This window comes from Daphnia pulicaria, chromosome 1, assembly GCF_021234035.1.
Source record: "Daphnia pulicaria isolate SC F1-1A chromosome 1, SC_F0-13Bv2, whole genome shotgun sequence".
Lineage (NCBI taxonomy): Eukaryota > Metazoa > Arthropoda > Branchiopoda > Diplostraca > Daphniidae > Daphnia > Daphnia pulicaria.
Genome location: NC_060913.1, coordinates 22,107,897 through 22,129,389, shown reverse-complemented (window position 1 = coordinate 22,129,389; position 21,493 = coordinate 22,107,897). Strand labels below are relative to the sequence as shown.

Below are 21,493 nucleotides of genomic sequence, written 5' to 3'. Positions count from 1 at the left end.
AAGATAAGAAGAAATCTGTTGAGAATTTTGAGAGGGAATATTTATGGATTAGAAGGTGACATCTGGGGAGAATTTTTTGAATGAAGGAGGCTTGACCAGAGAGACTGTATTTCATTGATGGCTGGGGTGAGGTTTTGGCTGCGGGCGGTCCAGACGGTGATGATGTAGGATTGGATGAGTGCCAATATTTTCTCTTTATTGGGGCCATTTCCAATGTCTCCATTTATTGTTGATTTGAGTGGTTTTTGACATCCAAGTTTCGTTAGTTGAATTCGGAGCCATAAACTTATGTGAACTTTCTCAGAACATAGTAACATAAGATGGTCGTCAGTTTCTTGGCCGCCATTGCATAGAGGACATTGGTCATTTCTAGAAAGTCTGAGGCTTGTGAGGCGCATTTTGGTAGGGAGCTGATTATGGTTGAAATCCCAGACCAGTTCAGCGTTTCTTCCTTTCATTTTGGCCACCCAACGCCAGATGGAAGCCCAGTCGAGGTCCGGTTTTCCAACTTCGGTTCTCCCTGGTTGCCCAAGGTTAGCGATCAGGTGATTGTAGGTGGCGCGGTGATTGGATACGGTTGACGATGTGAAGATGCCAGCTTTAAGTAGATCGGTGATGGTTGAAAGTGCGGTGGTGAAGTATGGATGTGATGAATGGGTTGCATTAAATCTGGGCTGGATGATTTGTTGAAGGAGATTCTTGAGGTGTGGACCCAACCAATAAACGGCTGCAGCTCTCTCAATAGCCTCGGGATGGATTAAAGATTTAAAGATTTGACGGGTGAAAAGGGATTGGAAGAATTGAAAAAGTAAGGTGACTCCAAGTCCACCTTGGAGTCGGGGGCGGATCAAAACATTTAGGGGTGGGTGCTCTCTTCGTTGTGCCCAAAGAAATTTGTTGCATTTTTGTTGGAGGAGAAGGGCTTGGGTTTTGTTGCAAGGGAGTACATGAGCTATATGAACAAGTTGTGATAAGACATGTTGTTTGATGAATAGGACGCGACCATAAAAAGTGAAATGACGGTGTGTGTTTGTGATAAGAATATTTTGTATGATGTTGAACTGTCTTTGCCAATTGTCTCTTACTGTTGTTTTTATTTCAGAAGAAAAAGTAATTCCAAGAATTTTCAAGTTGTCTACTTGAGTTATCCAATCATGTGGCCAAGTACGTTTAGGATGAGTTTGATTGAAATTGCTTCTACGTGGGATCGAACTCCTAACCTCAGGAATCCCAGCCGACGCCGCTACCGTCTGCGCTACTACGGCCTGTGGACATTGATTTAAGGTCCAAGTGCCTAGACCAAGTAATTTTGTCTTCCCCTTGTTAATACGTGCATTTGTCCAGGCACAAAATTCTAGAATAATCTCGCATGCACGACGTACATCTTTCATTGATGAGACAAAAACTACTAGATCATCTACATATGCACGAACTTTGATGCGTTTTCCGTAGTGTTCAATTCCGTCAATACCCCTAGACAAGCAAACTAAAAGCGGTTCAATATAGAGGGCAAACAGATGGACTGACAGAGGGCACCCCTGTCGCACGGATTGTGCATTGTCCACAGTACCGACTATGTCATTACCGTTCAATGGGCATAGTTCAGTTATACTGTACAGCGTTTTCAACCAATCAACAAAGAGGGGGGGATAGCCCATGGCTGTCATTACTTCCCACAGAACGTCTCGATTGACAAGGTCATATGCTTTCTCTAAATCGTACGCGATAATGGCGACCGGTTTGAGAGAAGATACCTCTTTTGATTTACGACCTGTATTATCAATGACATCTCGGATTAAACACAAGCTGTCAAAGATATAGCGGCCGGGTACACCACCTTTTTGATGTGAGTCTAGAGAGTTTTGAAGAGATTTTCTCAGACGAAAAGCCAATACTGACGCGATTAACTTGTAATCGGTATTTAACAAAGAGATTGGTCGGTAATCGGTGATTTTACTCGGTGTTGGGATTTTTGGGACTAATCTTATAGCTGCCCTTCCCTGCGACGGCTGGAGTTTTCTTTTGTCGAGGACGCAATTCATCATTTCCAGAAAATGAACACCAATAACATCTCAAAATTTTATATAAAACTCAAAAGGAATGCCATCTGTACCCAGGGCCTTGTTCTTTTTAGTTGCCTTAAGGGCGTTGTTAATTTCATCTACTGTGAACGGATCTATAAGAAAGTTGTCACTCTCCGGGATCGAACCTAGTACTCCTCGATTCAACGCTTGAGCGTTTAACGACTGAGCTACCACTGATACACCCGAATCGTTTTTAGTGGATTTTGTACGGGTAAGTGTACCTCTAATCCCTTCTAGAAATTTTCCAGCTAATTGGGTATTGGGGGAGGGCTGGTTCTGAAAAATTCTACTAAAGTGTTCAATTATTTCTTGGTTAATCTGCTCAGGTTGGGTAATTTTACAGTTATCATTAGTTTTGAGCTGAGTGATCAGAGACTTCTGGAAATTGCTCGTTGACTTGTTCATATGAAAGGTAGATGGCTCTTCTTCGGCTATACTTTGAACGCGTGAACGTATTGCAAATCCCCTCAATGCTTCTCGCTCCCAGGCTAGAAACTCACGTTTCAACTCCATGTAACGCGCATGATTGAAATTTACATTGTTCACGGTTTCTTTTAGTTGATGTTGGAGCAATTTCCTTTTGACTCTCTGATCACAGATTCTCTTTTTACAATAGTTCATTGATAATCGCCTGAGGCTAGGTTTGAAAATAATCTCCCACCAATGATCTACGTTTTCAATACGGGATGGGTGTTGAGACATTTCTTCAATAAAGACATGCACCAAGTTTATATATTCTTCTTCCTCAAGAATTGATGAGTTAAGTTTCCATAAATTCGTTGACTTATTCCTCACTACACTAGGAGGGGTGGTGCTGTTTATATACCCTACGATTGGTCTGTGATCCCCGAGTGGTAAGTCGTGCAAATGGATATCAGAAAATTTTACGTGATGGTGGCAATAAATTCGGTCCAATCTAGCCTGGCTAGCCGCACAATTGTACGTCCAACAAGGTTCATTTTTCCGAATTTCTCTCCAGACATCTGTTAATGAAAGGGCTTTTACTAAATCTCGGAGGGGTTATAGTAATGCTAGTCTAATTTTAGGTGGTGTTGTCTTGCTGCTTTTACGGTCATCGATCTCGTCAACGGCATTAAAATCTCCCAATATAATTGCTGGTGCCTTATACTGGGCAATATAAGCCGGAATAGTTTGCCGGAGGAAAGAATCTCTATAACTTTTATTTTGGTCACCAGATGGGGCGTAAATACACACGAAAGCAAGACCCTTTACTTCCATGGCTATCAGCCTCCCCTCCGGTTCAAACAAAATGTTTTTGGCGCTCAGCCCGTGTCGTACTAGGATGGCTGTCCCATGTTGTCTAGGACCGAGATTTGTGTGTATCTGGTAATGTTTAGTAAATACGGTGCTAGAGTGAAATACTACTTCTTGCAAACATATAATATCAAGTTTATTATGTAAAAAGAAATTGAGTATTATTTGAAGTTTGTCAGGTGACGATATTCTGTTGATATTATATGTCGCGATGTTAGTCATGATTAATATTTAAATTTGGGTTTAGAGGGTTGGGTTTTGTTATCGTGGGCTTTTTTCCTTCTAACGGCCTCCATTGCTTTGAGAGTTTTATCTTCTATGGGGGTTGATGGAGTGCCGAGGGGGACGCCCAAGGACTCCTGAGTCTCACTCACATGACTAGCCTCCTGGCTATCAAGTGGCCATTGTCCTGGCTGAATACTCCCACCAGAAAAAGAAATGTCTTCCTCAGGATTTGAAATCGAAACCACCTCGGTTGCATCCATCTCTTCAACCACCTCGTTATCCATCTGATCTATCGTGGATGGAATAGATGGTACTCCAGGTGAGATTGGAGCGGGTAGAACATCGTTCCCCCCAGAAAGGGCGGGAAAAGAATTAATGTCCACACCCGGTATCGAAACTGGAACCTCTCGAGTCGGAGACCCGAGTTCAACCAACTGAGCTACACTAGATTCAATTTCCTTAGCTACCTCGCCCGAGCCAGAGGAAGAGGCAGTACGACTCCTCTTTTTTGATTGTTTTTGTTGGTCACGGAATTCCCTCGTCTGTTTCATTTTCTTTTTCTTGACCAATTTGGACGCAACAGACGAACCTACACAGTTGGTGTCTTCAGCGTCAGAATCGGTGTCAGAAGAAGATTCAGTTCCATCGGGTTTCGAAATCGGATCCTCTGGAGCTCCATCAAGAACGACAACAGTCGACGTCGTTGGCCTCTGGGCTAACTCGGGGAATGTATCAGCGTCAACAGTTGGAGCAATTGGCATTTGCCCGCCACCAATCGGGCCTGTCTCCTGGGGCTTCCTAACAGTTGTCCTAACTGGGCCACGATTTGTTAGTAATACACTACTATAGCTACGTGTTCCAATGGGGCCTTTTGAAATGGTGCTGGGGTTGGTTAAACTACGGGGTTGCTTGGGGCAATTAGCTAAGACATGGGTGGGAGAATCACACATGCGGCATGTGTGCATTTGCCCTGCATAAGACACCATTATTGGTTCCTTGTAGCTTCCAAAGGTGATATAAGACGGAATGCTCTTGTGGATTTCCATATCCACGTTGACAATTCCAGTCTTTATCCCGTTCCACCTTGGGAGCGATCTATCCTGATACGTGTCCCAAAAAATCCGAGAAATCACTCCATACTCACGCAATCTCTTGTTTAGCAGGCTTAGGTCATCATCGAATTTGAAATGTTGAATTCTAACGCGTACAAGGTTAACTGACCTATCTCTCACTCTAATTTTGACCTCCTTGCCACTAATGACTACTGATTCTTTAGCACTAAATTTATTCAAAAATTCAATATGGTCATTGACGGTCTTGAACCCAATTCGGAAAACGCAAATAGCTCGTCCTGGTAGGCGAGAAACTGCATCAAAGATGCTATCAGATTCATTACTGTCGTGCTCGAAACATTCGTACAACTCATGCCTGGTCACTTCAGTATTACCAAAAGAGATTTCGGCAGTACGTGGCCAGACGTCTGGGGATTCCGATCCCATTTTACCCACAATAACAGGGACAAAAGGACGGGGAGAAAACTGCAAAAAGAGGGAACAAAACCAAAATGGCGCTCAACAAACAACAAGGGAAACAGGACACACAAGCAACAATACAACAAAAGAGAAACAAAAAAAGAACAAATAGTTTTTTGACTCACAGCAAGATGTCACACTTGGGAGCTCAGTTAGACACGTCTAGTCACAGCCGAACGCGCTAGCCAATTGCGCCACAGAGGCGTGCTGGTTGATTAACGACACACTCGTCAAGATCGACAGGCAAACCAAACATTACCTTTTTTTAGTGTGGCCAACGCTAATAAATGTTGCAGAAACATTGTGGTGCTTCCATAGTGTAGAGGTTATCACGTCGGCTTCACACGCTGAAGGTCCTCAGTTCGATCCTGAGTGGAAGCATCAGTATAACGTTAGGAAAAAATAATCGTAGGAGAAAAGGAAATGAAATGGAATTAATAACTTGTAATGTATCTTATCTTGATGACAATTACACGAGAACAAGTAGACATCTGGAAACTAAACGCAGACAACCAACCAATCATAGTAAAAGTTATCTCACGGTTCCTGGAAAGGAAAAAATGTCGTCAATAAGACTTGGTTCATTACATTGGAATAGAGCGCAATGGTAAGCCTGGCTAGCTCAGTCGGTAGAGCATGAGACTCTTAATCTCAGGGTCGGGAGTTCGAGCCCCCCGTTGGGCGTCATATATTTGCAAATAATTGCAGATGAAAGTTAGAAGTTGGGAGACGATCGTTAGAATTTTGTAATCATTCCAGAATAATTCTATAGTGGATTGTAGTTTCCATAGTGTAGTGGTTATCACGTCGGCCTAACACGCTGAAGGTCCTCAGTTCGATCCTGGGTGGAAACAGGACAATGTATTTTTAGAAAGACTATCAAAAAAGCACATTTTGTTTTTTTGAAAAAGCCAAGCATTCATGTTTCTTGTGAAAATGAAATCTACATTATGGCAATGTGAAGATATTCGTAATGCTGTATCCGGAGGAAGTCAACAGAAAGCGGGAAATCAATGATGACTGTGGTTGTTGAAAAAGGTGCTATAACCCCGAAGAGACTTCTTCTGTAGCCAAACGTCAATGACTGTTGTTTTAGGGAAATGAGAAATGACTTGCTCTGGATGGGGAAGAATTCCATAAACACCGGAGGGGAATCTATATAGATTACACCTGAACCTGGAACAGTAGCTCCGAACAGAGGAAAAACATCATGAGCGTTCACCCTACGCTGCAAATGTTCAGTAGATTTAACAGTCATCAGTTAAAGAAGTCATATCGCGAGTGTGCGCTCTTCATTGGACGCTTTAGTTGGTTAAAGGAGTCATGAGGCGAAGAAATTGAATTAAAACAACAGTAGTCATTCACCATGCGCCCCTTGGTGGGATCGAACCACCAGCCTTCCGGTTAACAGCCGAACGCGCTAGCCAATTACGCCACAGAGGCATGCTGGTTGATTAACGACACACTCGTCAAGATCAACAGGCAAACCAAACATTACCTTTTTTTTAGTGTGGCCAACGCTAATAAAATGTTGCAGAAACATTGTGGGGCTTCCATAGTGTAGAGGTTATCACGTCGGCTTCACACGCTGAAGGTCCTCAGTTCGATCCTGAGTGGAAGCATCAGTATAACGTTAGGAAAAAATAATCGCAGGAGAAAAGGAAATGAAATGGAATTAATAACTTGTAATGTATCTTATCTTGATGACAACTAGACTATAACAAGTAGACATCTGGAAACTACACACAGACAACCAAACAATCATAGTAAAAGTTATCTCACGGTTCCTGGAAAGGAAAAAATGTCGTCAATAAGACTTGGATCATTACATTGGAATAGAGCGCAATAGTAAGCCTGGCTAGCTCAGTCGGTAGAGCATGAGACTCTTAATCTCAGGGTCGGGTGTTCGAGCCTCCCGTTGGGCGTCATATATTTGCAAATAAATGCAGATGAAAGTTAGCAGTTGGGAGATGATCGTTAGAATTTTGTAACCATTCCAGAATAATTCTATAGCGGATTGTAGTTTCCATAGTGTAGTGGTTATCACGTCGGCCTAACACGCTGAAGGTCCTCAGTTCGATCCTGGGTGGAAACAGGACAATGTATTTTTAGAAAGACTATCAAAAAAGCACATTTTGGTTTTTTGAAAAAGCCAAGCATTCATGTTTCTTGTGAAAATGAAATCTACATTATGGCAATGTGAAGATATTCGTAATGCTGTATCCGGAGGAAGTCAACAGAAAGCGGGAAATCAATGATGACTGTGGTTGTTGAAAAAGGTGCTATAACCCCGAAGAGACTTCTTCTGTAGCCAAACGTCAATGACTGTTGTTTTAGGGAAATGAGAAATGACTTGCTCTGGATGGGGAAGAATTCCATAAACACCGGAGGGGAATCTATATAGATTACACCTGAACCTGGAACAGTAGCTCCGAACAGTGGAAGAACATCATGTGCGTGCACCCTACGCTGCAAATGTTCAGTAGATTTAACAGTCATCAGTTAAAGAAGCCATATCGCGAGTGTGCGCTCTTCATTGGACGCTTTAGTTGGTTAAAGGAGTCATGAGGCGAAGAAATTGAATTAAAACAACAGTAGTCATTCACCATGCGCCCCTGGGTGGGATCGAACCACCAGCCTTCCGGTTTTTTTTTTATATTTAAACGATTTATTGTCACAATTAAAATTTAAATTGCTTTACAGATACTTGGGGCATTTACGTGATTTGTGACATAAGTGACTTGCTGTGGCCAAGGAGAAACATAACAAAGAAAAACAAAAAGAACCAATTTCGAGACGGAATTGAAAGAGGACAAATGATTTTGGTGAAAAATATAAAATTTAACAATACGACATCTGGGGGGGATCCAAGAAATTATAATTGTAATGAGAGAACAATGTTGTATAAAGATAAGACGAAATTTGTGGAGAATTTTGAGAAAGAATATTTAAGGATTAGGAGGTGACATCTGGGGAGAATTTTTTGAAAGAAGGAGGCTTGACCAGAGAGACTGTATTTCGTTTATGGCTGGGGTGAGGTTTTGGCTGCGGGCGGTCCAGACGGTGATGATGTAGGATTGGATGAGGGCCAGTATTTTCTCTTTATTGGGGCCCTTTCCAATGTCTCCATTTATTGTTGATTTGAGTGGTTTTTGCCATCCAAGTTTCGTTAGTTGAATTCGAAGCCATAAACTGATGTGGACTTTCTCAGAACAGAGTAACATAAGATGGTCGTCAGTTTCTTGGCCACCATTGCATAGAGGACATTGGTCATTTCTAGGAAGTCTGAGGCTTGTGAGGCGCATTTTGGTAGGGAGCTGATTATGGTTGAAATCCCAGACCAGTTCAGCGTTTCTTCCTTTCATTTTGGCCACCCAACGCCAGATGGAAGCCCAGTCGAGGTCTGGTTTCGCAACTTCGGTTCTCCCTGGTTGCCCAAGGTTAGCGATCAGGTGATTGTAGGTGGCGCGGTGATTGGATACGGTTGACGATGTGAAGATGCCAGCTTTAAGTAGATCGGTGATGGTTGAAAGTGCGGTGGTGAAGTATGGATGTGATGAATGGGTTGCATTAAATCTGGGCTGGATGATTTGTTGAAGGAGATTCTTGAGGTGTGGACCCAACCAATAAACGGATGCAGCTCTCTCAATAGCCTCGGGATGGATTAAAGATTTAAAGATTTGACGGGTGAAAAGGGATTGGAAGAATTGAAAAAGTAAGGTGACTCCAAGTCCACCTTGGAGTCGGGGGCGGATCAAAACATTTAGGGGTGGGTGCTCTCTTCGTTGTGCCCAAAGAAATTTGTTGCATTTCTGTTGGAGGAGAAGGGCTTGGGTTTTGTTGCAAGGGAGTACATGAGCTATATGAACAAGTTGGGATAAGACATGTTGTTTGATGAATAGGACGCGACCATAAAAAGTGAAATGACGGTGTGTGTTTGTGATAAGAATATTTTGTATGATGTTGAACTGTCTTTGCCAATTGTCTCTTACTGTTGTTTTTATTTCAGAAGAAAAAGTAATTCCAAGAATTTTCAAGTTGTCTACTTGAGTTATCCAATCATGTGGCCAAGTACGTTTAGGATGAGTTTAATTGAAATTGCTTCTACGTGGGATCGAACTCCTAACCGTAGGAATACCAGCCGACGCCGCTACCGTCTGCGCTACTACGGCCTGTGGACATTGATTTAAGGTCCAAGTGCCTAGACCAAGTAATTTTGTCTTCCCCTTGTTAATACGTGCATTTGTCCAGGCACAAAATTCTAGAATAATCTCGCATGCACGACGTACATCTTTCATTGATGAGACAAAAACTACTAGATCATCTACATATGCACGAACTTTGATGCGTTTTCCGTAGTGTTCAATTCCGTCAATACCCCTAGACAAACAAACTAAAAGCGGTTCAATATAGAGGGCAAACAGATGGACTGACAGAGGGCACCCCTGTCGCACGGATTGTGCATTGTCCACAGTACCGACTATGTCATTACCGTTCAATGGGCATAGTTCAGTTATACTGTACAGCGTTTTCAACCAATCAACAAAGAGGGGGGGATAGCCCATGGCTGTCATTACTTCCCACAGAACGTCTCGATTGACAAGGTCATATGCTTTCTCTAAATCGTACGCGAGAATGGCGGCCGGTTTGAGAGAAGATACCTCTTTTGATTTACGACCTGTATTATCAATGACATCTCGGATTAAACACAAGCTGTCAAAGATATAGCGGCCGGGTACACCACCTTTTTGATGTGAGTCTAGAGAGTTTTGAAGAGATTTTCTCAGACGAAAAGCCAATACTGACGCGATTAACTTATAATCGGTATTTAACAAAGAGATTGGTCGGTAATCGGTGATTTTACTCGGTGATGGGATTTTTGGGACTAATCTTATAGCTGCCCTTCCCTGCGACGGCTGGAGTTTTCTTTTTTCGAGGACGCAATTCATCATTTCCAGAAAATGAACACCAATAACATCCCAAAATTTTATATAAAACTCAAAAGGAATGCCATCTGTACCCGGGGCCTTGTTCTTTTTAGTTGCCTTAAGGGCGATGTTAATTTCATCTACTGTGAACGGATCTACAAGAAAGTTGCCACTCTCCGGGATCGAACCTAGTACTCCTCGATTCAACGCTTGAGCGTTTAACGACTGAGCTACCACTGATACACCCGAATCGTTTTTAGTGGGTTTTGTACGGGTAAGTGCACCTCTAATCCCTTCTAGAAATTTTCCAGCTAATTGGGTATTGGGGGAGGGCTGGTTCTGAAAAATTCTACTAAAGTGTTCAATTATTTCTTGATTAATCTGCTCAGGTTGGGTAATTTTACAGTTATCATTAGTTTTGAGCTGAGTGATCAGAGACTTCTGGAAATTGCTCGTTGACTTGTTCATATGAAAGGTAGATGGCTCTTCTTCGGCTATACTTTGAACGCGTGAACGTATTGCAAATCCCCTCAATGCTTCTCGTTCCCAGGCTAGAAACTCACGTTTCAACTCCATGTAACGCGCATGATTGAAATTTACATTGTTCACGGTTTCTTTTAGTTGATGTTGGAGTAATTTCCTTTTGACTCTCTGATCACAGATTCTCTTTTTACAATAGTTAATTGATAATCGCCTGAGGCTAGGTTTGAAAATAATCTCCCACCAATGGTCTACGTTTTCAATGCGGTATGGGTGTTGGGACATTTCTTCAATAAAGACATGCACCAAGTTTATATATTCTTCTTCCTCAAGAATTGATGAGTTAAGTTTCCATAAATTCCTTGACTTATTTCTCACTACACTAGGAGGGGTGGTGCTGTTTATATACCCTACGATTGGTCTGTGATCCCCGAGTGGTAAGTCGTGCAAATGGATATCAGAAAATTTTACGTGATGGTGGCAATAAATTCGGTCCAATCTAGCCTGGCTAGCCGCACAATTGTACGTCCAACAAGGTTCATTTTTCCGAATTTCTCTCCAGACATCTGTTAATGAAAGGGCTTTTACTAAATCTCGGAGGGGTTCTAGTAATGCTAGTCTAATTTTAGGTGGTGTTGTCTTGCTACTTTTACGGTCATCGATCTCGTCAACGGCATTAAAATCTCCCAATATAATTGCTGGTGCCTTATACTGGGCAACATAAGCCGGAATAGTTTGCCGGAGGAAAGAATCTCTATAACTTTTATTTTGGTCACCAGATGGGGCGTAAATACACACGAAAGCAAGACAATTTACTTCCATGGCTATCAGCCTCCCCTCCGGTTCAAACAAAATGTTTTTGGCGCTCAGCCCGTGTCGTACTAGGATGGCTGTCCCATGTTGTCTAGGACCGAGATTTGTGTGCATCTGGTAATGTTTAGTAAATACGGTGCTAGAGTGAAATACTACTTCTTGCAAACATATAATATCAAGTTTATTATGTAAAAAGAAATTGAGTATTATTTGAAGTTTGTCAGGTGACGATATTCGGTTGATATTATATGTCGCGATGTTAGTCATGATTAATATTTAAATTTGGGTTTAGAGGGTTGGGTCTTGTTATCGTGGGCTTTTTTCCTTCTAACGGCCTCCATTGCTTTGAGAGTTTTATCTTCTATGGGGGTTGATGGAGTGCCGAGGGGGACGCCCAAGGACTCCTGAGTCTCACTCACATGACTAGCCTCCTGGCTATCAAGTGGGCGTTGTCCTGGCTGAATACTCCCACCAGAAAAAGAAATGTCTTCATCAGGATTTGAAATCGAAACCACCTCGGTTGCATCCATCTCTTCAACCTCCACGTTATCCATCTGATCTATCGTGGATGGAATAGATGGTACTCCAGGTGAAATTGGAGCGGGTGGAACATCGTTCCCCCCAGAGAGGTCGGGAAAAGAATTAATGTCCACACCCGGTATCGAAACTGGAACCTCTCGAGTCGGAGACCCGAGTTCAACCAACTGAGCTACAGAAGATTCAATATCCTCAGCTACCTCGCCCGAGCCAGAGGAAGAGGCAGTACGACTCCTCTTTTTTGATTGTTTTTGGTGGTCACGGAATTCTCTCGTATGTTTAATTTTCTTTTTCTTAACCGATTTGGACGCAACAGACGAACCTACACAGTTAGTGTCTTCAGCGTCAGAATCGGTGTCAGAAGAAGATTCAGTTCCATCGGGTTTCGAAATCGGATCCTCTGGAGCTCCATCAAGAACGACAACAGTCGACGTCGTTGGCCTCTGGGCTAACTCGGGGAATGTATCAGCGTCAACAGTTGGAGCAATTGGCATTTGCCCGCCACCAATCGGGCCTGTCTCCTGGGGCTTCCTAACAGTTGTCCTAACTGGGCCACGATTTGTTAGTAATACACTACTATAGCTACGTGTTCCAATGGGGCCTTTTGAAATGGTGCTGGGGTTGGTTAAACTACGGGGTTGCTTGGGGCAATTAGCTAAGACATGGGTGGGAGAATCACACATGCGGCATGTCTGCATTTGCCCTGCATAAGACACCATTATTGGTTCCTTGTAGCTTCCAAAGGTGATATAAGACGGAATGCTCTTGTGGATTTCCATATCCACGTTGACAATTCCAGTCTTTATCCCGTTCCACCTTGGGAGCGATCTATCCTGATACGTGTCCCAAAAAATCCGAGAAATCACTCCATACTCACGCAATCTCTTGTTTAGCAGGCTTAGGTCATCATCGAATTTGAAATGTTGAATTCTAACGCGTACAAGGTTAACTGACCTATCTCTCACTCTAATTTTGACCTCCTTGCCACTAATGACTACTGATTCTTTAGCACTAAATTTATTCAAAAATTCAATATGGTCATTGACGGTCTTGAACCCAATTCGGAAAACGTAAATAGCTCGTCCTGGTAGGCGAGAAACTGCATCAAAGATGCTATCAGATTCATTACTGTCGTGCTCGAAACATTCGTACAACTCATGCCTGGTCACTTCAGTATTACCAAAAGAGATTTCGGCAGTACGTGGCCAGACGTCTGGGGATTCCGATCCCATTTTACCCACAATAACAGGGACAAAAGGACGGGGAGAAAACTGCAAAAAGAGGGAACAAAACCAAAATGGCGCTCAACAAACAACAAGGGAAACAGGACACACAAGCAACAATACAACAAAAGAGAAACAAAAAAAGAACAAATAGTTTTTTTACTCACAGCAAGATGTCACACTTGGGAGCTCAGTTAGACACGTCTAGTCACAGCCAAACGCGCTAGCCAATTGCGCCACAGAGGCATGCTGGTTGATTAACGACACACTCGTCAAGATCGACAGGCAAAACAAACATTACCTTTTTTTAGCGTGGCCAACGCTAATAAAATGTTGCAGAAACATTGTGAGGCTTCCATAGTGTAGAGGTTATCACGTCGTCTTCACACGCTGAAGGTCCTCAGTTCGATCCTGAGTGGAAGCATCAGTATAACGTTAGGAAAAAATAATCGTAGGAGAAAAGGAAATGAAATAGAATTAATATCTTGTAATGTATCTTATCTTAATGACAACTAGACTAGAATAAGTAGACATCTGGAAACTACACACAGACAACCAACCAATCATAGTAAAAGTTATCTCACGGTTCCTCGAAAGGAAAAAATGTCGTCAATAAGACTTGGTTCATTACATTGGAATAGAGCGCAATGGTAAGCCTGGCTAGCTCAGTCGGTAGAGCATGAGACTCTTAATCTCAGGGTCGGGGGTTCGAGCCCCCCGTTGGGCGTCATATATTTGCAAATAATTGCAGATGAAAGTTAGAAGTTGGGAGACGATCGTTAGAATTTTGTAATCATTCCAGAATAATTCTATAGTGGATTGTAGTTTCCATAGTGTAGTGGTTATCACGTCGGCCTAACACGCTGAAGGTCCTCAGTTCGATCCTGGGTGGAAACAGGACAATGTATTTTTAGAAAGACTATCAATGTTCCGGCGAAATTATGTTTGTGTCGATTTATCGCAATCTGGCAACACTCTTTTCCCTTTCTTTCCCGCTGTCAGAAATACGCCCTAACATTCGTCTGCCCCTCGTTTCTAGGTCAGGTTGTCAGAGTTTGAGTTCTTGTAAATCACCGGCATTTACGTTTCTTTCTGTGATTTTGTTTCCGTTTTTCTGTCTAACAGAGGTGAGGAATGTCTCATATATATTTTCATATGTCTCGTACTAATTATCTATATCTGCAGCTCAACTGTCTTGAGATATTCTGCAGTCTGTCAGTTTATTCCACTGTGTGATTCATTCTATGGTCTACAAAGCTTGCAAGCAACTTATGTTTTGTCCTTGCTTCGCAGGTATAATTAGTGCTAGTCTTATTATATATTATGTTACATGTTCTTATTCTATCTTTGCCTCTTTCAGGCACCATCGTTAACTCTCATAGTCATACTGCCATTCTGGCAGACAAATCTTACTCGAATACATTGAAGAGAAAACCCACTGCCGGCCTATGCTCTAATTTAGCTTCTGAACATTTTGGTCCTTCGAACCGGAGCTTTAGTCAGTGAAGGTGGTGGCCAGCTTATTGTTCAGCCAACATCATCATCGTTGGCCCCTCATCATTCTGCTACATGAGTTCCTGTAGCCAGCCTTCTACTGCCAGCATTTACAACGTTGGCCTGTCACCATCCTGCTGTTCAAGTCCATCGTGTGCAGCCATTCTACACAGCCAACATCCATTGTTGGCCAGCCATCATTCTGCTACACGAGTCCTGTAGCCAGCCTACTACAGCCAGCATTCACAACGTTGGCCTGTCACCATCCTGCTGTTTAAGTCCATCGTGTGCAGCCATTCTACACAGCCAACATCCATTGTTGGCCAGCCATCATTCTGCTACACGAGTCCTGTAGCCAGCCTACTACAGCAAGCATTTACAACGTTGGCCAGTCATATCACTGCTGCCCAGTTCTTCATGGTCAGCTGCTTCCCACATTCGTCATTAGTTCTTCATCCCTCTGCTGTCCAGGCCTTCGTGGTCAGCTTGCGTCAACCAACGCTTCCGTCAACGTGAGCTGTGTGTTTCCACCCATATGCCTTATCTGATTCATCCAACTAGATCAACCGAAGCCCAGGCAGCTCCTGCCCAATCAGCTCAAGCCAATTCAGCCATGCCGAATCCTGGTTTCGGATCCAGCTTAGAAGAAGACGAAAGTCGAAAGGTGAGCCCACCTGCTGGAGATGTCGAGCTCACAAAGAAGAGGAGAACCACCGTCCGCAGTCAGATCACCTCGACGATTCGACAGATTCGTGCCAGTATCGATCAGTGTGGATCGCGTGGAAGTATAGCTGGCCTCGTCAAACACCTCCAGAGCTTAGCAACAACAGCTACACTCTTGCACACTGACTTGCTTATAGTCGAAGATGCAAGTGAGAACGAAAGGCAAGAGGAAAAACATTTGATGTATGTTCAACAGATAGGGGACGCGATCGCCGAAGCTGATGAACACCTGAAGTCAAGAGCTGACGAAGCCCCTTCGGTAGTGAACGGCGGACGCGCTAAGAGAGTAACCGAAGAGGAGATTCTCGCAGCAAAGCAACTGATCGAGCAGACCCGTACACAAGCAGAGCAGGCTCGGAAGCGAGCGGAGGAACTTCAGATTCAACAACAACAAGCAGAGGAGGCTCTCCAAGATCTACAGCAAGACGATGCCAACCCCGACAACTTCTCTTCCGTCAGCAATAGGGGCGGATCATTTACGAAATTGGCAGCAGATTGGAAACGAAAACAAGCCCAGCAGAATACCGCTCCCGACGATTGGATTGACGGGTATGCCAACGGAACATTGAAACCTATCTACACAGCGGGATCCCGATCGTCAGTGAAAGCAGACCTAGAGCCCTTTTCCGGAAGATCCCTGGACTGGTTCGCGTGGATCGACCTTTTCCGCGCTTTAGTTCACGACACAGCAAAATCACCAGGGGAAAAGTTGGCGTTGCTTCATCGTTACGTGAGAGGAGATTGTCTCGACGTGATCCATGGCCTAGGAGGAGGAGAAGGAGCTTATATTGAGGCTCTGATACGCCTCAAGGAGTCATGTGGTCGGCGCGATGTGATGCGGGCCGCTCATATACAAGCCATAGAAGGCCTCGAACTCAAAAACGATCCCGCCATCTTTAAAAGGTACGCTGAAAAGGTACGGACTCATCTGTTTGACCTCTCTCGTATTGGGGAGACGTCTTCTGCGGGATTGATTGAGAAGATTTGCTTGAGGCTTCAGCTACACGACCGTCTAGCATGGAACGATGGCCGAAAAGGAGGTTTGGAGACAAGAAGCTTAAATACGTTTGGAGTTTGGCTTTGTGAGAGGGCTGCTGCCTATCAAAACGCTTACAGTATAGCGGCTGAACAGACGAGAGCGGCTCAGAAACCCAACGTACGCTTTGCTGCCCGTGCTAACCCAGTTTCTTCCAAACAATCATCCACGCCACAAACCTCATCGAAATCCGCTTCACGCCCGTTTTGTTTCAAGTGTGAAGGTGATCATAAACTCGAGATTTTCGGCGCCTTTAAATCATCTTCTGTAGGGGATCGTGTCGGCTTCTGTGCAAAGCATCGACTGTGTTTTGGTTGTCTGAAACCAAGACATTCGATCCGTTTCTGTCCTCAACGGAAGCCCTGTAGTCAATCCGGCTGCACCTTGTTTCATCACGCGCTACTACACGACGTCAATCGAGCTAATCCGGATACTTCCATCACTGCGCGTCCAGCTAATCTACTCAGCGACACCGGAAGAAATCGAAGAGTGGCGATGGGAATGATGCGGCTCAAGATACAAGATGCAGACGGGCACTGGATAACGGCAAATGTTTTCGTGGATGAAGGAAGCGACTCCACCTTGATGCGGCAAGGATTCGCCAAACTCTTGAAGCTTCGTGGCGCTCATCACATCCTTACCGTCGTCGGAGCCGGGAACGTCATCAACCACTACCCCTCCCAGCGAATCAGTTTCGGCATTAGAGACTCAGATGGATCTATCGTCGCCATTACCTGCTCAACGTTACACACCGTGGCCAGTGATACACCTGTAACCGATTGGCCAGTTCTAAAGAAACGTTGGAGCCATCTAGCTGATCTACCAGTGACGATGACAGGTGGTAAAGTGGACATATTAATCGGTACTGATCGTTCTCCTCTCGTCACAGCATTGGAATCAAGAATTGGCGGTGATTATGAACCTACGGCAGTCCGAAACAGGTTCGGGTGGTTGATCCGAGGAGTGGTGCAGGATGGAACCACAATCACAGCTGTCAGAACCAACACCATCATCGGATCGACCCAATTGGCTCAACTTACCGACGTGATGAGACAATTCTGCGAGACAGAAAATTTCGGCACCGAATATCAAGTCGCCGGGATGTCGGAAGATCATCGAAAGGCCGTCTCAATTTTAGACGGTGAAACCCGGAAGTTGAATGTGGGATATGAAGTGCCCATTACGTGGCGAGAAGGGGAGCCGAATTTGATGTGCAATCGTCGGATGGCCGACGACCGGTTCAAGAGTCTGCTGCGCCGATTTGAACGCGATCCAGAGTTCGAAGCCGATTACAGAAAAGCCATGCAGAAGAATTTTGAAAAGGGCTACGCATCTTTACTATCCGGTACAGCTGCAGAAGAAGCGAAATACTTACTACAGGGAAGTGTTTAAACGACGCCATACTGAGTGGACCAGCTTTACAACCAGTGTTACCGGCCGTGTTGACCCAGTTTCGAGAGGGAGAAGTAGCTTGGGCTGCTGATGTGGAGGCCATGTTTAGTCGCTTCCGTCTTCGCCCTACCGACGCCAACTACTTTTGCTTCTTGTGGAGGGAGGTGGAGTCAGCTGAAACAATCGTCTGCCGTATGGATCGCCTTCCGTTTGGAGCCACATGTTCCCCTTTTATCGCCATCCATACCTGCCGTCGAGCCGCGATTGATGCAAAGGCGGATGAGAAAATTGTGGAAGTCATCAAGAAGAAGGTATACGTCGACGACTATTTAAGTTCAGCCAGTTCCGTCAGAAAAGGATTGGAGGAAGCTGTTGTCGTCGAGAAGATACTGTCCGCCGCCGATTTGCATCTCCAAGGGTGGATTTCAAATTCACCCGAATTTGTCCAGTCAATCATGAAGCGCGACGCATCAGATTCAAGCAAAGCCACTCCGCCACCCATCAGTCATTCACTTTCGAATACCGAGAGCGGTAAGGTGCTCGGCCTGGTTTGGAACACACTGACAGATTCTCTAGGTTTCAGAGTGGAGAATCTGGAGGAGATTGAATTCACCCGTGCCGGAATCGCCAGCAAAGTGGCCAGCATCTTTGATCCTCTGGGAACGGCGGCCCCTTTAATTGTAAAGGCGAAAATTCGTTTACGATCTCTCGGGATGAAAGGAGTGAATTGGCTTGGAGCAGTGGACGAGAGCGACGAGAGCTGGTGGAAGTGCTGGTTTGCTGTCGTCCGTCAACTAATCAACACATCTTTGGATCGCTGCCTGTTTCCGGAAGAAAACGAGATCGAGAATTCACAGCTGCACACCTTCTGCGATGCGTCCGAAGAAGCCTACGCCGCCGTTATTTACGTTCGGAATGCCTACCGTGACGGAAGGATCCGCATCCATCAGATCAAGGCCAGCAACAAGTTGGCGCCGAAGAAAACTATTTCCGTCCCCAAGCTGGAATTGAATGCAGCTCTCTTATGTTCCAGATTAGCCAGATTCGTCAGCAGCTCTATTAGCCGCAAAATCGATAATCGATTTTTTTGGACCGACAGTAGCACCGTCCGGAACTGGATCAGAGCCACAGCCTCTTACTACCAGGTTTATGTATCGAATCGTGTGGGAGAAATCCAGACGCTGACCGAGCCGGAAGAATGGCGCTTCGTCCCGGGCAAGCTGAATCCAGCAGATGAAGCCACTCGATCGGTCATCGAAGAAGAAGGTCTCTCACAACGCTGGCTGAATGGTCCCGAATTTCTCTTCCAGCCGGGATCAGAATGGCCTCAAGATCTTCCTTGGATTGCTGTTCCGGACGAGATGCGTACCTGCCGAACCTATGCAGCTCAACTAGCAACAGATGTTTCCGATTGGTCCGACATCCCACTGAATCAATCCAACATCTCAGAATTCCTCAAGCTGGAGGGCCCCTCCTACCAGTTGATCGAGAGATGCCAAAAGGAGAGTTTTTATGAAGAGATAAACTGTTTGAAGAAAGGAAAGGCTATTCGTTCTACCTCCCATCTCCTCCAGCTCAGCCCATTTTTAGGACCGGATAATTTATTACGTTTGGGCGGGCGGATTGGCCACGCAAAATTGCCGTACGACTCCATCCATCCACCGATTCTACCCAGTAAGCATCCGCTGACGGAAAGGTTGATTGCCGTTCTCCACGAGCACACACATCATGCTGGAACGAACTTTCTCCTCGCGAAGATCAATCAGCATTTTTGGATCGTGAGGGGGGGAGAAACTGTGAAGAAAATACGGCAAACCTGTCCGGTGTGCATTCGAGAGAGAGGTGCTCCTGTTGGTCAGCTAATGGGAGATTTGCCAGCCTTTCGTTTGGACTCTTACTCTCCGCCATTTTCTCATGTCGCCATAGATTGTTTCGGACCATTGGAGACCAGCCCTGGGAGAAACAGAGTATTCAAGCGTTACGGCGTCATCATTACCTGCTTGGTGACTAGAGGAGTCTTTTTAGCGCTCGCGGAATCTCTCTCCACTGAAGACTTTTTGCTGGTTTTTCGGCGCTTCATAGGTATCTACACCAAACCTGCAACCGTCCACTCGGACAATGGGACTAATTTCGTGGGAGCCGAGAACGAGCTTAATTCATTTATTCAAGAATTGTCAAAGAGTGGAGCGTTTCAACAGTTCCTGAAGGTGGAAAATATCGACTGGCGTTTCCAACCTCCGCGTGCTCCTCACTTTGGAGGCGCACATGAAAGTCTCATTCGCTCAACAAAACGGGCGCTCTACCGGGCTCTGGAAATCGAGAAGGCTGGTTTGCGGTATCCGTCAGATGAAATGCTTCGTACTCTATTGGCAGAAGTTGGTGGGATGCTTAATGCCCGTCCTCTAACTTACACCAGCACGGATCCAGCGGATTTTCGGCCTTTAACTCCAAACGATTTTTTGAATCGTCCGCCGACTTACGACTTACCGCCAGGAGATTTCTCAGACGCCCTGCCCCGGGAGCGTTTTCGATATGTGCAACGCACAGCTCAACTCTTCTGGGACCTCTGGACCAAATTTTACCTTCCATCGCTCGTTCCGCGGAAGAAGTGGAAGACTAAACAGCAGAATCTCGCTATAGGAGACGTCGTGTTGATGATCGATTCCAATCAGCCCCGCGGTCAATGGAAGCTCGGACATATAATCAAAACTTTCCCTGGAGAAGACGGCCTGGTCAGAGTGGTCGAGGTCCAAGCCGACACCGGAATTTATAAGAGAGCTGTTCATCGCCTGTGTCTTCTAGAACGTGCGCCGAAGGATTCCTCTACGATCGAGAATAGTCAAGCTGATCCAGCGGAGGCGAGTAGGAAGATCTCAACTGCTCATTGTCATCGCCTCAGAGGTTATTATTGTTCTATTTCACCGTAACTGACTCATCGATGTTGCGTTTCGATTCGGGGGAGAATGTTCCGGCGAAATTATGTTTGTGTCGATTTATCGCAATCTGGCAACACTCTTTTCCCTTTCTTTCCCGCTGTCAGAAATACGCCCTAACATTCGTCTGCCCCTCGTTTCTAGGTCAGGTTGTCAGAGTTTGAGTTCTTGTAAATCACCGGCATTTACGTTTCTTTCTGTGATTTTGTTTCCGTTTTTCTGTCTAACAGAGGTGAGGAATGTCTCATATATATTTTCATATTTCTCGTACTAATTATCTATATCTGCAGCTCAACTGTCTTGAGATATTCTGCAGTCTGTCAGTTTATTCCACTGTGTGATTCATTCTATGGTCTACAAAGCTTGCAAGCAACTTATGTTTTGTCTTTGCTTCGCAGGTATAATTAGTGCTAGTCTTATTATATATTATGTTACATGTTCTTATTCTATCTTTGCCTCTTTCAGGCACCATCGTTAACTCTCATAGTCATACTGCCATTCTGGCAGACAAATCTTACTCGAATACATTGAAGAGAAAACCCACTGCCGGCCTATGCTCTAATTTAGCTTCTGAACAATCAAAAAAGCACATTTTGGTTTTTTGAAAAAGCCAAGCATTCATGTTTCTTGTGAAAATGAAATCTACATTATGACAATGTGAAGATATTCGCAATGCTGTATCCGGAGGAAGTCAACAGAAAGGGGGAAATCAATAATGACTGTGGTTGTTGAAAAAGGTGCTATAACCCCGAAGAGACTTCTTCTGTAGCCAAACGTCAATGACTGTTGTTTTAGGGAATTGAAAAATGACTTGCTCT

At 44.6% G+C, this 21,493-nt stretch overlaps 2 protein-coding genes and 9 non-coding genes across 11 annotated transcripts; 10 read left to right on the top strand and 1 right to left on the bottom strand.

The window, feature by feature from the left end:
* The first annotated feature begins 5,424 nt into the window (after positions 1-5,424).
* On the top strand, positions 5,425-5,497 carry Trnav-cac. Its single transcript has one exon. It is a non-coding gene; the product is annotated as a tRNA-Val (tRNA).
* Positions 5,498-5,727: 230 nt separating this feature from the next.
* On the top strand, positions 5,728-5,800 carry Trnak-cuu. Its single transcript has one exon. It is a non-coding gene; the product is annotated as a tRNA-Lys (tRNA).
* Positions 5,801-5,897: 97 nt separating this feature from the next.
* Trnav-aac lies at positions 5,898-5,970 on the top strand. Its single transcript has one exon. It is a non-coding gene; the product is annotated as a tRNA-Val (tRNA).
* A 515-nt stretch (positions 5,971-6,485) lies between these two features.
* Positions 6,486-6,559, bottom strand: Trnan-guu. The gene has a single exon. It is a non-coding gene; the product is annotated as a tRNA-Asn (tRNA).
* A 106-nt stretch (positions 6,560-6,665) lies between these two features.
* Trnav-cac lies at positions 6,666-6,738 on the top strand. The gene has a single exon. It is a non-coding gene; the product is annotated as a tRNA-Val (tRNA).
* A 400-nt stretch (positions 6,739-7,138) lies between these two features.
* Positions 7,139-7,211, top strand: Trnav-aac. The gene has a single exon. It is a non-coding gene; the product is annotated as a tRNA-Val (tRNA).
* A 6,237-nt stretch (positions 7,212-13,448) lies between these two features.
* Trnav-cac lies at positions 13,449-13,521 on the top strand. The gene has a single exon. It is a non-coding gene; the product is annotated as a tRNA-Val (tRNA).
* Positions 13,522-13,751: 230 nt separating this feature from the next.
* Trnak-cuu lies at positions 13,752-13,824 on the top strand. The gene has a single exon. It is a non-coding gene; the product is annotated as a tRNA-Lys (tRNA).
* A 97-nt stretch (positions 13,825-13,921) lies between these two features.
* Positions 13,922-13,994, top strand: Trnav-aac. The gene has a single exon. It is a non-coding gene; the product is annotated as a tRNA-Val (tRNA).
* A 33-nt stretch (positions 13,995-14,027) lies between these two features.
* On the top strand, positions 14,028-17,742 carry LOC124311542. Its single transcript, XM_046776086.1, has 2 exons — positions 14,028-14,224; positions 14,283-17,742. Exon 2 carries the CDS (start codon positions 15,127-15,129, stop codon positions 17,740-17,742), a length of 2,616 nt encoding a protein of 871 aa, XP_046632042.1. The 5' UTR covers positions 14,028-14,224; positions 14,283-15,126.
* A 101-nt stretch (positions 17,743-17,843) lies between these two features.
* Positions 17,844-20,669, top strand: LOC124311466. The gene has a single exon (XM_046776011.1). The coding sequence runs from the start codon at positions 17,844-17,846 to the stop codon at positions 20,667-20,669; it is 2,826 nt and encodes a 941-aa protein (XP_046631967.1).
* The last annotated feature ends 824 nt before the right edge of the window (positions 20,670-21,493 follow it).